At 38.0% G+C, this 13533-nt stretch overlaps 1 protein-coding gene across 2 annotated transcripts in view; it reads right to left on the bottom strand.

Annotated features, from left to right (window-relative positions):
- The window catches only part of sik2b (salt-inducible kinase 2b), a 51204-nt gene that overhangs the window by 32527 nt on the left and 5144 nt on the right, over positions 1–13533 (bottom strand). For both annotated transcript variants that reach the window (XM_085430092.1, XM_085430093.1), the window contains exon 3: positions 8614–8677. In XM_085430092.1, coding sequence (XP_085286218.1) covers positions 8614–8677 — 64 coding nt within the window. The remainder of the gene's footprint in view (positions 1–8613; positions 8678–13533) is intronic.

The following is a 13533-nucleotide window of genomic DNA, read 5'->3' as shown; positions in this document are numbered from 1 at the left end:
CCTTTGTTACTTTGGTCCCAGCTCTCTGCAGGTCATTCACCAGGTCCCCCCGTGTGGTTCTGGGATCTTTGCTCACCGTTCTCATGATCATTTTGACCCCACGGGATGAGATCTTGCGTGGAGCCCCAGATCGAGGGAGATTATCAGTGGTCTTGTATGTCTTCCATTTTCTGATGATTGCTCCCACAGTTGATTTTTTCACACCAAGCTGCTTGCCTATTGTAGATTCACTCTTCCCAGTCTGGTGCAGGTCTACAATACTTTTCCTGGTGTCCTTCGAAAGCTCTTTGGTCTTGGCCATGGCGGAGTTTGGAGTCTGACTGTTTGAGGCTGTGGACAGGTGTCTTTTATACAGATGATGAGTTCAAACAGGTGCCATTCATACAGGTAACGAGTGGGGGACAGAAAAGCTTCTTACAGAAGACGTTACAGGTCTGTGAGAGCCAGAGATTTTCCTTGTTTGAGGTGACCAAATACTTATTTTCCACCCTAATTTACGAATAAATTCTTTACAAATCCTACCATGTGAATTCATGGATTTTTTTTCACATTCTGCCTCTCACAGTTGAAGTGTACCTCTGGTGCAAATTACTGACCTCTGTCATCATTTTAAGTTGGGGAACTTGCACAATCGGTGGCTGACTAAATACTTTTTTGCCCCACTGTAACACTAACATTTCAACACGTCAGACTACATTCTGACAATTATAACAAATCCAAAAAGCAACGGCAGACCAATCCACAAGAAAAACGGCAATTAGTTGCAGCCACATGGGAGGCATTTAGAAGTCAAGGACACTGAATCACACTTAAATAAATCCATCTTGACATACTATAACATTCAGATACAAATGTATAGCATGCAATATCTACGTTACTTTATATCTGGAGCTGGGATTTTACTTACAGATGTCTTCATGTGACCCGAAAGTGAGATGAGCTAGAATATGTTGTTTTGAAAGCCTCGACATATAAATGACCCATAAAAATAACATTCTGCCATATCGTTGTATGCTGATATTTCATGACGAGGGCAAAGTCTGTAGAAAGAGCTTAATCAAAAGGGATTTTATAGCGCTAACACCTGACTCTACATAGGCCTGTGAGCATATTTACTTGATGAAAAATAAAGCTGTATTCAGGTATGCTGTAGTCTGTCAATCATGCGTATTTTGAGTGTGGGTTCCAAGACCCTAAAAAGAAAAAAATGAAACGCATTAAAAGTTCTGACACTGATGTTTGACATGCAAGATCATGTAGTTCACATTAGCCTTGCTAGTGTGTTACCTAGATGATTAATAGCAGTGCCACTAAAAATGATAAACTATAACTATAACTATATATATATATATATATATATATATATATATATATATATATATATATATATATATATATATATATATATATATATACATATACATATACACACATATACATATATATACATACATACATATATACATACATATACACACACACACACACACACACACACACTGTTTTATCAATCATTAAAACTTACATTGCTTCCGAATGTCTGAACTCACACTGAAGACAGGAGCAAATTAGCTGAGCTCAAATGCAGACAAACATATCAGGTTAAGTCTGGCACATTTTTTTTTCTAACATTTTTTTTTTTTAAACTATTATTATTATTAATTTCTTTCTTTTTTGGCTCCTTGAAAACTTCTGTGGAAAAATCTGCCTGTCGCTCAACTAAAAATACTTTGGATTACTTCTTTCAAAACACAGGAAGTCAGCAAGCTCATGCTTAACCCCTATCCCTGTTCAAAAAGCCATATATATTACCTTATCTACTGGAATTTAGATAGCAATGATTACATTCACACACACAAGTAGAATGCGCTTCTTTGATTTTCCATATATTATCATCTGCACAATGCAGAGGTTGGTTTAACTAGTCTACATGAACAGTACTTGAAATCGTCACACAAAGTTCCAGGGTTTCTCCAAAATACCCTCCTTGACCTCAATGGAAAGTCTTACGGAGGTCAAGCAAAGACGTGGAGGAATTCATGAGGACATAGGAAAGGAGAAACACAGTGATAAAAGAATCTGAATGCACTTTCACAAAGTTCTGAAAGTGTACCTCCATGGGATGGGGGGTACACTATTCAAACACAACCTTTAAGTCAAGTAAGAACACCAAATATAAGTCCCATTCCCATTTATAAAGTATATATACACAAGACATCTCTTTATCTATTTAGTGCTTTCTGCATAATAGAAAGCACTGGTACTGACTGCATTAATTGCGTAGCTTCAGTTTGGTTAGCTGCAGTGTTGGGGATAACAAATTACTGTGGTCAGATTTAATTGAAATGCAGTGCATTGCCATTATGGGCAGAGTATATTAAGGCATATATGCATATTTTCATATGTTCTCAAGTAACAATCACCTGACCACTGACAGTGGATTTGAAAAAAAAATGCAGAAAGGTACAGAGACATTTGTTTGGCAAGAATCACCTTTAATATGAATTTGTGTTGACATGTGGGCATAATTATGCTGTACTGTTAACCAGCAATTACATAGCAATGCATCTCAAGTGATGTTGTGGAGTAATGTCACAAGTACAGTAACAAGTTAGTTGTGCTCTTTATGGAAAGTATGCTTTTTGGAGCGTACAAATAAGTAATGCATACTTAAAACTTTTGAGAAGCCACCCCGACACTAATTAGTTGATCGAAGAGCAGTTGGTGAGATGACCTTGAAAAGTCTTTGTAGAACGGTAGAATTAAATGTCCCTGCATTTCTTCTTTTTCTTCTTTCTTTATTATTTCTAATTTTATTGAGGAAATATCTATAGTTCAGGCTTAGTACCACATGTATCTGAAAGATCTATATACAGACTTATATAAGGTATATTTTTGCCTTCAAAGCTTGCAAGTACTTCTAGTTTTTTTTTTAAGTCATCCGTTTGTCTTTTGATGTCACTGAAGTCCAAGCTTCTGATGGCTGACAGATCTGCTGAAAAGTGACCAAGCAATATGAAGGATGGCTCACGGGAAAATTGAAATTGACAGTCTAAGTAACTGTTTTTCAAAAATAGCTTGAGTACTCCTTTGAAGTCAACACACTCTGTATCTCATTCCCTTCCCAACACCCAGACAGAGATCTGCATGAGTGATTTTACTCACTGCCAGCTATTATACTCCCCTCTCTCCAGCAGTGCTTTCTTAAATATGCATGCCCTACATTTCCTCACCACCTTCCAAATTCAAATGGATGTCCCCTGCTCTCGCCTCCATTCTCTTCTGCCTCCTCTCCCTTACTGCTTCTGCTCTCTGCAACTCTGCTTTATTTGTGGTTGACCCAATTTCCAGGTTTGATCCATCCTGTGGTGTCGAGGCAGACTGTGGAGCAGCAGACTGACTGACTGACAGACAGACACAAAGCACATCAGCGAGCTGGCATCGATGCCTATGCTGTGCCCACCCACCCTTTTGCAAGAATGAACCCATCACTCTCCGCCTCTTGGTGCCAAACCCAGATCCGCTTCTTTGTCTTTGCGGCTCCAGACACAAACATGCTACCCCCTCCTGCTCTGCCACAGCACCATTTACTATTTGGTCTGAAGACAGAACTGCAGGCTCATCCTTCGTTTCACTGACTGGCTGTAACGGCATGCACTACACTACAACTTCACAAATTCCGCTCTTTATAACCTATGGCCAGGAACAGACCTGAGATACTCATCATGTCAGCAAAGCGGAGGCAACTCTCTGGAGGGCGATTGTGGAGGAAGAGACTGGAGATCTGGCTTGGCAGCTTATCCATTTGTCTGAGTGCATCATGACTTGATCCACCTCCACAAAGTGTATTTGGAAATCTGAAATGATTGTTCAATTTCACGAGATTGAATACTGTAATACTAGTCTAGTGCTGCAGATACCAGTTCTTGTCTGCCTGGCTGAGTCAAAGCTGCTATTGCTGCGGCTGATGATGACATATAAATGTCTTACACAACTACATTACATTGTGCAATCAGGGCAGAGGGGTCTGAGGAATCAGGACACAATGGTTTTATAATACCCAGAGATGATCCATGAGAACATCTATGGATTACAGAAAATGAGGCTGACCCATCATCATGATCGGTTATTTAAAGGGATAGGTTGACATTTTGGGAATTGCGCAAACTCTTGCTCATAGCTGGATGATTAAGCTGACACCACTCTCTACAGCCAGGACACAATTAGACGATAAAAATAATAATACTAATAGAAGGAAACTAGAGAAAACCGGCTAGGTCGACTGTGTCCAAAAGCACCCACCCATACCAACGCTTTTAAAACAATTTATTTATAACCGCAAGATTTTATACCACATTAGTCATTTCTTAGTCTTTCTGCTAAGCAAGCCCAACAGTTTCCTGGCTCCTGATTCATATTTAAAAGAAACTAAATTATTGAAATGCAAGCAATTATTATTTGTACTGCTATTATTTTGAGTAGCTGCACACAGAAGGGTGCTTAAAACAGGGGTGGGCAATTAGGCCACATTATAGACCTAATTGTAACATGTACTCCTACCAGCAGCAGTTTATAAACTGATAAAATTAATATTGAAATAAACTGAGTTCAGTTTATCGGTACGATCTTCAACAACAGTCCCAGTTTCTCCTGTGGCTCCCTGAACAAATTAATTGCCTAACTTAGCTTAAAATTAACAATTATGCTTTTATAGTCCACCCTTCTTTGAGGCCGGCTTCCCTCTGATCGACAGTCATGCGGTTTGAAAACATGAGGCTTGAACAGCAAGCATCTAACAGCCATAAGTGGAAAAACCTACGGGAAACTGGATTCAGACTGCTCTCAATGCTCAAAGCTTTTGGCTCAAATGAGTTGTACATAAGATTAAGTTCTTATTTGAAACAACAGCAGTCGCTCCAGTATGGGACGAGTTAGACTACCGTATGGAAAATTCTATGTGTCTAGAGGGGAACACATAGCATATGTCCATATGAGCATTGTATGATTTTATGTAAAATTTTTATATTTAGCCATGTAATTTAAATTTGCTGCAAGCTTCTATGCCCATTACTTAAAAGAAAAAAAATAAAGTCTTTTGGCTTAAAAAGCCTTTTGAAATCGGATAATTCCTGTTGCTACGCCCTTTAACTCTCTTAGCAGAAACTGCCGTTTGCTCAAAATACAAGTTTTAGTTGCAACACCATGTGAGCCTCTCCATCCTTATTGCTGTACATTTCTGTACTTCCTTCTTGTTTTTAAACCACACTCGTTTCATTCATGTTTTTCTGGGTCTGCTTCCCCGCTCTCTCTAGGTCACAGAGGCAGTAGTTGTTGCTGCTGAGTCAACATCACAAGTGGAACACTGGTCTGCTCTTTGAATTACAAAGACACTAAAACAATAAATAAAACAGCAACATACACTCACACATAAGACATGACTATTAAGCTTATCATAGGCTACTGACTGCTACTTGACTAATCCTATCAATTCCCGTGTCTGGAAGCAGGCTAAGTGCAACCATTCTCAGACTGCCTAACAGGTGAGGCCATTAATCTATCTGGATCATGAGCCACTTACAGGTTGTCCACATTAGACAGGCCTACACTTGTGTTCATAATTCTACTTCTTCATAATTACTTGTATTACATTATTTTTTCTGAATTAGAATTTTTCCAGAATCCTTTAAAAAGACTATTTTCGTTATATTTACCTAAATATTAAAAATCCATAAATTAATGCAACAAACTGAAATGCCTATGGGCTTGTGTCCAGCAACCTGGATTGAAGATTGTAGTCTGTACAAAGTGTACAAACTGAGTGTGTGTGTTGTGCAGCGATATAGCGCGTGTGGTGCTATGGCCGACTGAGATAACTTCTTATCTTCCTGTACTATTTTCGATATGTTCTGACTTGTCTGTCCTTTCCAGCACCAGTGTATTTTGTTTGTGATTCTGACAAAAACAGAATAATTTAATAAACTCACGTTAAAAAAACATTTTTTGTATCTTCTAGATTCAGACATTAAATGCCAAATATAAACCTACATACTAGTTGGTCTCTGTAGTTGTTTGTTTTCAGTGCGCCGCATATAAGCAGCAGTGCACTGGTTGCTGGTTGGAGAGCTAAGACAGCATGAAGGAAGCTAACAGCAAAACATTTAGCTTTCTTTATTTGCAAAATACATTTCCTTATATTTTGCATATTTAGGCACAGCCTGTTGCAAAAAAAACTAAAAACTGGATTTATTCCAATTTCATTAGTTAAATGTATGAAAAATGTCAACAATAACATATTTTGTCAGACATAATATAGTAATTTTGTACCAACAAGATGATTTCCAAAGAGCTGTTAGCTGAACACTTAGCATATATCAGCATGGTGTGCAGTGTGACCTTAAAAACATTTGTGGAAACTGGACAAGTAGAGGACTAAAGAAGTGGCAAACCTAAAATAAACTGATAACTTAATGAACCATCTATAGCAGATGACCGGCATTTGCCATGTCATGTCCTTGAGAAAAAAAACATATCCAACAAAGACCTGACACAGGACATGAGAGATGTAGATGGATCAAGTGCCAGATCCATCTACTGTTTACAAAAATCTCATGAGAAGTGGTTTCACTGGAAGAGTGTCAAATTACTCCAGAATAGGACTGATCTTTTTTTTTTTTATTTTTTATTTTTTTAAATAGTGGCAACAGGTGTTATTGAGTGATGAATCCAAATGTGAAAACTTTGGTTAAAACTGACACAGGAGGTGATGAGAAAGGTACAACAGTGTCTACAGCAATCTGTAAAACAAGGTGGAGGCTCTGTCATGGTTTAGGGCTCCATTTCAGCCAGTCAAATCTTGTTAAAACAGATTGACTTATGAATGGAGAAAGGTACCAATAGGTTTTGATCCACCATGCAATCCCATGTGGAAAGTGGGCAACAGCTTCATTTTTCAACATGAAAATGATCCCCAACCCAGCGTCAATGCAGTAAAAGCATACCTGGACAGAAAAACACATAATGGAACACCAACAGTCATGGATTGGCCTCCCCAGAGCCCAGACCTCAACATTATTGGAGCAGTGGGGGATCATCTTGACAGACAATGGAACAAAAGGCAGCCAACATCGAAGAAGAGCTTTGAATATCTTTCAAGAAGCCTGGAAAACTATTTATGAAGACTACTTGAAGAAATGACAAAACAGCTTGTCATGAAAGAAAGATTCTTCCTCAGCCTATTAATATAAGACCACGATCAGGTCAGTGTGGGCAGATATCAGAGACCATGACAGCAGGAAACAAACTTTTTGATTGGCACATTCCTAATCTATCTAGCCTTCACATTTGAGCCTTCTGGTTTTCTTTCAGACTTAGAAATCCGAATTGTTCACCATTCATCTGACGAGTAAATGAAGAAATCTCTGTACGTTTGGTTTTTGGTCTTTTGGCCAACAGCTATTTCAGGATTAGCAATTCCAAAGAATTTCAAGCTAGGTGGAAGAAGCACAATGATGAGTCATTCTGAAATAACTTTGATGAGTTCTTCTGTTATTTGGTCTAAAATTAACTTTATTTTACTCACTATGCAGTTTTAAACAAAGCTGCAAACCACAATCATCCAGTCAGGCACAGCCACATTTTAAGTGAAAGCTAAATTTATGACTGTTGCTCGTCTGAAAGATCAAGAACAGCGTATTAAGTCTGGTTACAGCTTTAGCTTCCAAAATTGTGCACCGATCTGTTTTGTAAGAGGAAACTTTAATGCAGTTGCAGCAGTTAGGCAAATAAATCTGCTGATCAACAGAAAACAAAAAGGATTTCAATGTGAACCGTTGCAACTTTTTTTTTTTCTCTCAGTGATAGTAAAATAATTCTCTTTGGATTTTGGAAACTTGGTTGCACAAAACTAGCTGCAAGGACTCACTCTGATTTACAGATTCTGAAAGGAAGATTCGCCTATAAAACCTCCTTGGTTTCTGGTATATTACTATTTGTATGGTGCAAAAAAATAAAATAAAGGAAAAAAGAAAATAAATTGAAACCATTCTTGTACCTGTACAAGTATATGACAAATGCTCTTAAACATCCCACGGGAGTTGAACAAAGGGAGCATTGAAAATTAATCTAAGTACCATCTTAATGAAAGAGGAGGAATGACATGTTGCTTGCCAGGACAAAGAAAGGAATCTTATCTCCTTGACATGCATTATCTCAACATTTGTGCAGTAAACCAGTCCAGTGTGGGCGATTCTGCAGTACAGATAGTAATAAATCGAACTTATTCCCCTTTGAGGCTGCCCTCTGGCAGCTTTTACAGGCCTGGGGTGACGTCATTTTATACAGCAGGAAAGAAATGTCAGCACATTTACTGCAACAATTACCAGCAGCACATGACAAGGGTCACAGGATACTCGTGTCAGATTTGCATCAATCATATGACCTTTGAGATTGAGGCTGGGATAACCGTAATAGCAACTCAAGCTCAACAAGACTTTGATACTTCCTTGTTTGTCAAAAACCTTACTGACGCAATAGAGTACATTTTTTTTCAGTTGATATGGGAAGAACGCAAATAGCAATGGGCAGACTGATCGTATACTTGAAAAGATCACTCACCAAAGATCTCCCCACTCTTGGCATACTCCGTGACTAAATAAAGCATGTTCTTCGTCTCCATCACCTGAGAGAGGGAGAGGATGAAGGAACAGGGCCGAGGGGGTGGGGGAAAAGAGACACACAAAAAGAATTAGATTAAGTAAAAAAAAATAAAAAAAAAAATAAAAAGAAAGAAGAAGAAAAAGTAGTAGTAGTTAAAAAAAAAAAAAAAAAAAACCCCAAAAGATAAAAATAGCCAGAAATATCACACAATTGACTACAGGGCTCAATGTGTGTTTAAACTGCAGTGTCTGGCGTTCGTAAAATCGTGAGAAAAACTAAATGCATGAATGGCACGGGTCTAAATATGGCAACCATGTATAAGAATGGAGGTGGACGGTTGGTGTTGTTGAGTATATCTGAATGGTACTTAAAGCCTTTCCATCCTCACCCGGTGCCGTGTTGTGTAGGAGGAGGAGAACCGATTTAGAAGCAGAAACACTCAGGAGATGAATAGAATGAAATGCGGAGGGGAGAGTCAGATGCAGAGAAGAGGATGAATCAGACACAGCGAGCCAGACATTCACACTAGAAATCCCACGCTCATTGTTTATGATCAATTTTCCATCTGTTACACTGACCGATTCATGGATTTAGGAAATTAAAGCCTTTTTCTTCCTCTTTTTTTGGTTGGTCTTCGTTTTGTAACAAACACATTCTCTGTCCTCTGTTTACAACCGATTGATGAATTAAATCTGGGTATTGGTACTCTGTTGAGAGCCAATACAGCATCTAATGGAAAATAAACCTTTTCATAACAGACATTTTGACCTGGCGCAGCAGGAAAAGCACAGGTGTAACTAATAGTATTAACGATGGCTCTGTTTCATGTCGGCGTGCCAGTAAACCAGCATGGAGAGTAGTGGGGCCCTGGCACTGGCCCCACCTGAGTAGATGTAGTCATTATTAATGATATTAAATCACCCGTGTTTGACAAGATAAAATGCCCACTGTGGGAGAGAGCAGTTTTTATTCCGTGGCTGATCTCACAGCTTCTCCTGTGCATGAATAACACAAACATGGGATTGCTACCTTCCTATATTGTTGGTCATTTTCTAAAGTTCATACATCCGGGAAGGCAGCAGAGCTAAGGGCAGACAGATGCAGCAGATGTTTTGGGCAACATCTGCAAGAAGTGCCAACATTGCCATGTGATAAAAATCTACAGTTTATTCTTTAATTCTTTAATTCTAAAATTATACTTTAATTTTAGAGGTAATGCACATTAGTGAACAAGAGTGATGCTCTTGTGCAACTGCAGGGAATGATTTTTGACACCTGTGACAAAAACAAAACAAACAAACAAAACTATCACAAGCACAACAATCACAGTCTAAGTGGTGGAAATAATAAAAAGCAAGGCAATTTTCATCATCAGGACTTTCTGATCAAAGTAAGTAAACAAGACAATGAATAATTCACGACAAACAAAATTACAGGGGTTTGATATAGCCAGTCCTGCTTGAAAAGTTTGATGACATGCAGTAAATTCTGAAAAATGTCATAGTTTGAATTTTAAAAACCAATAAATGGAAATGCACTGTGTGTTAGTGCTTGTGGGCTGCTTTGGCTGTCCTTTGAGATAACTTCACGCTTGAAGATCTATTAAACATTATTTTAGATACCGTCTACTTTAAGTATCAGACTGTGATAAAGAGCACCTCTAATTTCCTCTGTTAACTAAGGGACTTATTGACCTGACAATGACATGAATCTGCTGATTTTCAACATCCTAGACTCGGGACTCTGTGATCGGCTGGTCAGCTTCACTTATGCTTGATGATGAGCTGGACCTTTTCATGCGTGCTTGTGAAGACAAGTTCACCAACATGTGGAAAACCTAACAATCAATCTAATTAGACACTTCAGTCACCTTCAGAAGATTGCTAGCTTAAAGAAGCTAACAAAGCCAGTAAGTAGCTAAACCTCTGTGACAAGACAGGAGGCTTGTTATAAGCAAAGGAATAAAGCAGTTATTAGGAAAATAATAGCACTGAGTGGAAAAAAAGTCTGATATCCTGTTATCTGGTGAAGTAATCAACACACTGGAAAATTAAGTTTTTTTTGGTCATATAACTGTGTTGCACATGCTTTTGTTTGGTAAGGTAAAATGTGTCAGGTAAAGGTGGGTGTGCAGAAAGTCATTTTAAACTAATCATCTGTACATCCTTCCAGTGGAAGAGCACTTTATTTCCAGCAGTTTCAGTAAAAACTTATTGTAGTTTTGGGGGAAACTGAAGTTTAAAAAATTATTTTAGTATGAAAATAAAAAGTTTAGTTGACAAAACCAAAAAACTAAATATGTTTGGCTTGCATAAGCTGTCAGTTATAGTTACCTCTAACTGCAGTTAGATAGGAACCCTCCCCAATAAATAAATAACATAATAATTGCAGCTGCTACCACTCTAGTATTAATCACATTACAGTATATTGTTTTAATAAAAGCACTGTGAAATAGTGATTTATAGCTTTAAATGTAATGAACTGAATGGGTTTTCACACCAACCATTGATTGCAGTGTTCGGTGTACTGACATGGGGTCAGGGTCAATCCAATACTATCCTTAATGGATTCAAGCATTTTTCTTTAGTATGACTCATATTCAAATGAAGCACTCACATTGTACTGGCATTACTCTCAATAACAAAACCTCTTTCAATAAATAACATCGACTGGAATAAGAGCGAAAGCAGAGAGCTGAAGCCCTAAAAACAGCCAGAGGATTAAAAGATGGACAAAAAAAGTTTGGAAGTCAGATCAGGGGCCAATACAAGAAAAGGCTACACGACACATGAAAAACAAGAGTCCGGATCCGCTGTCCTGTATCTTTGTGCGCCTTCATTGGCAGCAGCTTTCCTCTGGGCCACAGAGCCAATCCTAGTTTATGAGATTGGAAAGGAAATCACTAATTGACCGGCGCTGATTGGATGGTTAGGCTGCTGGAAATAATGATACGCACCAAAATAACTCAACAGAAAGCTGGAACAGTGCCAGATGGTTGTGTAATGATAATGAACGCTCATTTACTTTTCCTACACAGTAAATGTAACAGGACCCAAAGGCTTATGTAATACAACTGAATCACCAAAACTGTTGAGTTATCAGTGGTTAGGGTTATTTTGTGAAAAGCAGCGGCCATCATCATCATCATCATCAACTTTATTTATAAAGCACTTTAAAACAACCACAGCTGACACAAAGTGCTGTACATTGGAACTGTAAAATAAAATTACATGAGATATAAATAAAAAACAAATAAAAGAAGAGTGAAATCATTAATTAAATAACTACTGCATTAAAAAAAGAAACTAAGTCTCACTGAGGTTAAAAGCCAAGGAATAAAAGTGGGTTTTAAGACGTGATTTAAAAGTGGACAGTGAAGGGGCCTCTCTAACATGCATGGGCAAATTATTCCATAATTTTGGAGCCACAATAGAGAAGGCCCTGTCCCCTCTAAACTTGGTAACTATGTGAAATGAGTTTACCTTCGGCTGTCTAAAACGCCAAGAGAGTCCAACAATCACGGTCGTTCACTTTAGAAAACACTATTTTGTGAGTTGACTGAATTTATCTGAATGCTGTAAAAGTGCCCAGGTGGCACATGGGAAATTATTTAGATGCAGGATTTATTTCCCTGAAATATTTTCAGTATATGCTCATACTGCTAATAATGTGCTCTGGTTTAATAGTACTAATGAATTAAAAACATTAATATTACCACATTTAAAATAAAATCAAATCACATTCACCCCAATTAGCAGCATGTAATCAAAAAGAAGGAAAAAAAAAAGTGTGTACAAAGTGAAATACACTTGTTCAACAACATACTTTTTGACCTTCCATAGGAGAAATGAGAAATAAAGCTCTTAAATGTCCAATTATCAAACTCTGGATTGTGTCTCGTGCATTCAGATGTAAACCAGTATAACACTGAAGTATAACATACTGGCTCCTCTGTCTGCAGAAGGGGAAGAAAAAAGTTCATGTTCTTCAGCATTCTTGTCTATTTAATGGTTTGTGCTCATGATATCATCCAAAAATAAACTTGGTACTGAAACGTACTTCATCTGAAAACAATCTCAGCTCAAGGCAAAGAGACATTTTACTGCAAATTAAAAAACAAAAGAAAACACCAAACTGGCATTGTTTGCTGATGGTGCCCACAAAATTTAAGAATATGTGCAAACGTAAATAAAAACAGTACACAAGGCAAGCTTGAAGCTGGAAGTAAAATCCTTTTTATTCTTCAACACAGCCTGAACTCTTAGGCAAACCTTCTTGTAATTTCTTTAAGTAGTCTTTGGGAATAGTTCTCCAGGCTTCTTGAAGGACATTCATGTGCCGCACAATTCTATGGGGAGGTCAATCTATGAATGATAGCGCTACAAAGTGTGTGTGTGTTTTGTGTTTTTTAAATCCAGGTATGCTTTTACTGCACTGACAGTGCATGCTGAAAAATAAAGTTGTTGCCAGATGGTGAATTAAGGTCTGACGGAACATTTGTGGTTTCAGTTTGTTTTAGCAAATACAAACTGACGCGGTGACTCGTGCTGGAGTCGAGCAGTCAGTTACAACTCATTTTAAAACACACGTCACATATGATGAATCCAAAAATAATTTGTTAAATTTCTGCCGCTGGTATCTTCATACAGTGTGCAACACATACAGAGATGAAATAAGTGCAGAGAGCCAGTCAGTCATTAACTATGCACTCATATCTTTAACTGCAATGGCAGGTTCTGCTAGGCCACAGTTGTGTGCTTATGCATTAGAAAATGACCTGGACTGCTCCTGCGTTTTCACACTACTATTACTACTGCTACTACTACTACTACTACTACTACTACTACAACAGCAAGTTCTCCTCCACATAAATGTCTC

The sequence above is a fragment of the Copadichromis virginalis genome, linkage group LG14 (genome assembly GCF_057382275.1).
Source record: "Copadichromis virginalis isolate Kocher_CV1m ecotype Utaka linkage group LG14, C_Virginalis_male_GT1.1, whole genome shotgun sequence".
NCBI classification, from domain to species: Eukaryota; Metazoa; Chordata; class Actinopteri; order Cichliformes; family Cichlidae; genus Copadichromis; species Copadichromis virginalis.
The sequence above is the reverse complement of the archived record's forward strand: the minus strand, read 5'-3'. Positions and strand labels throughout refer to the sequence as shown.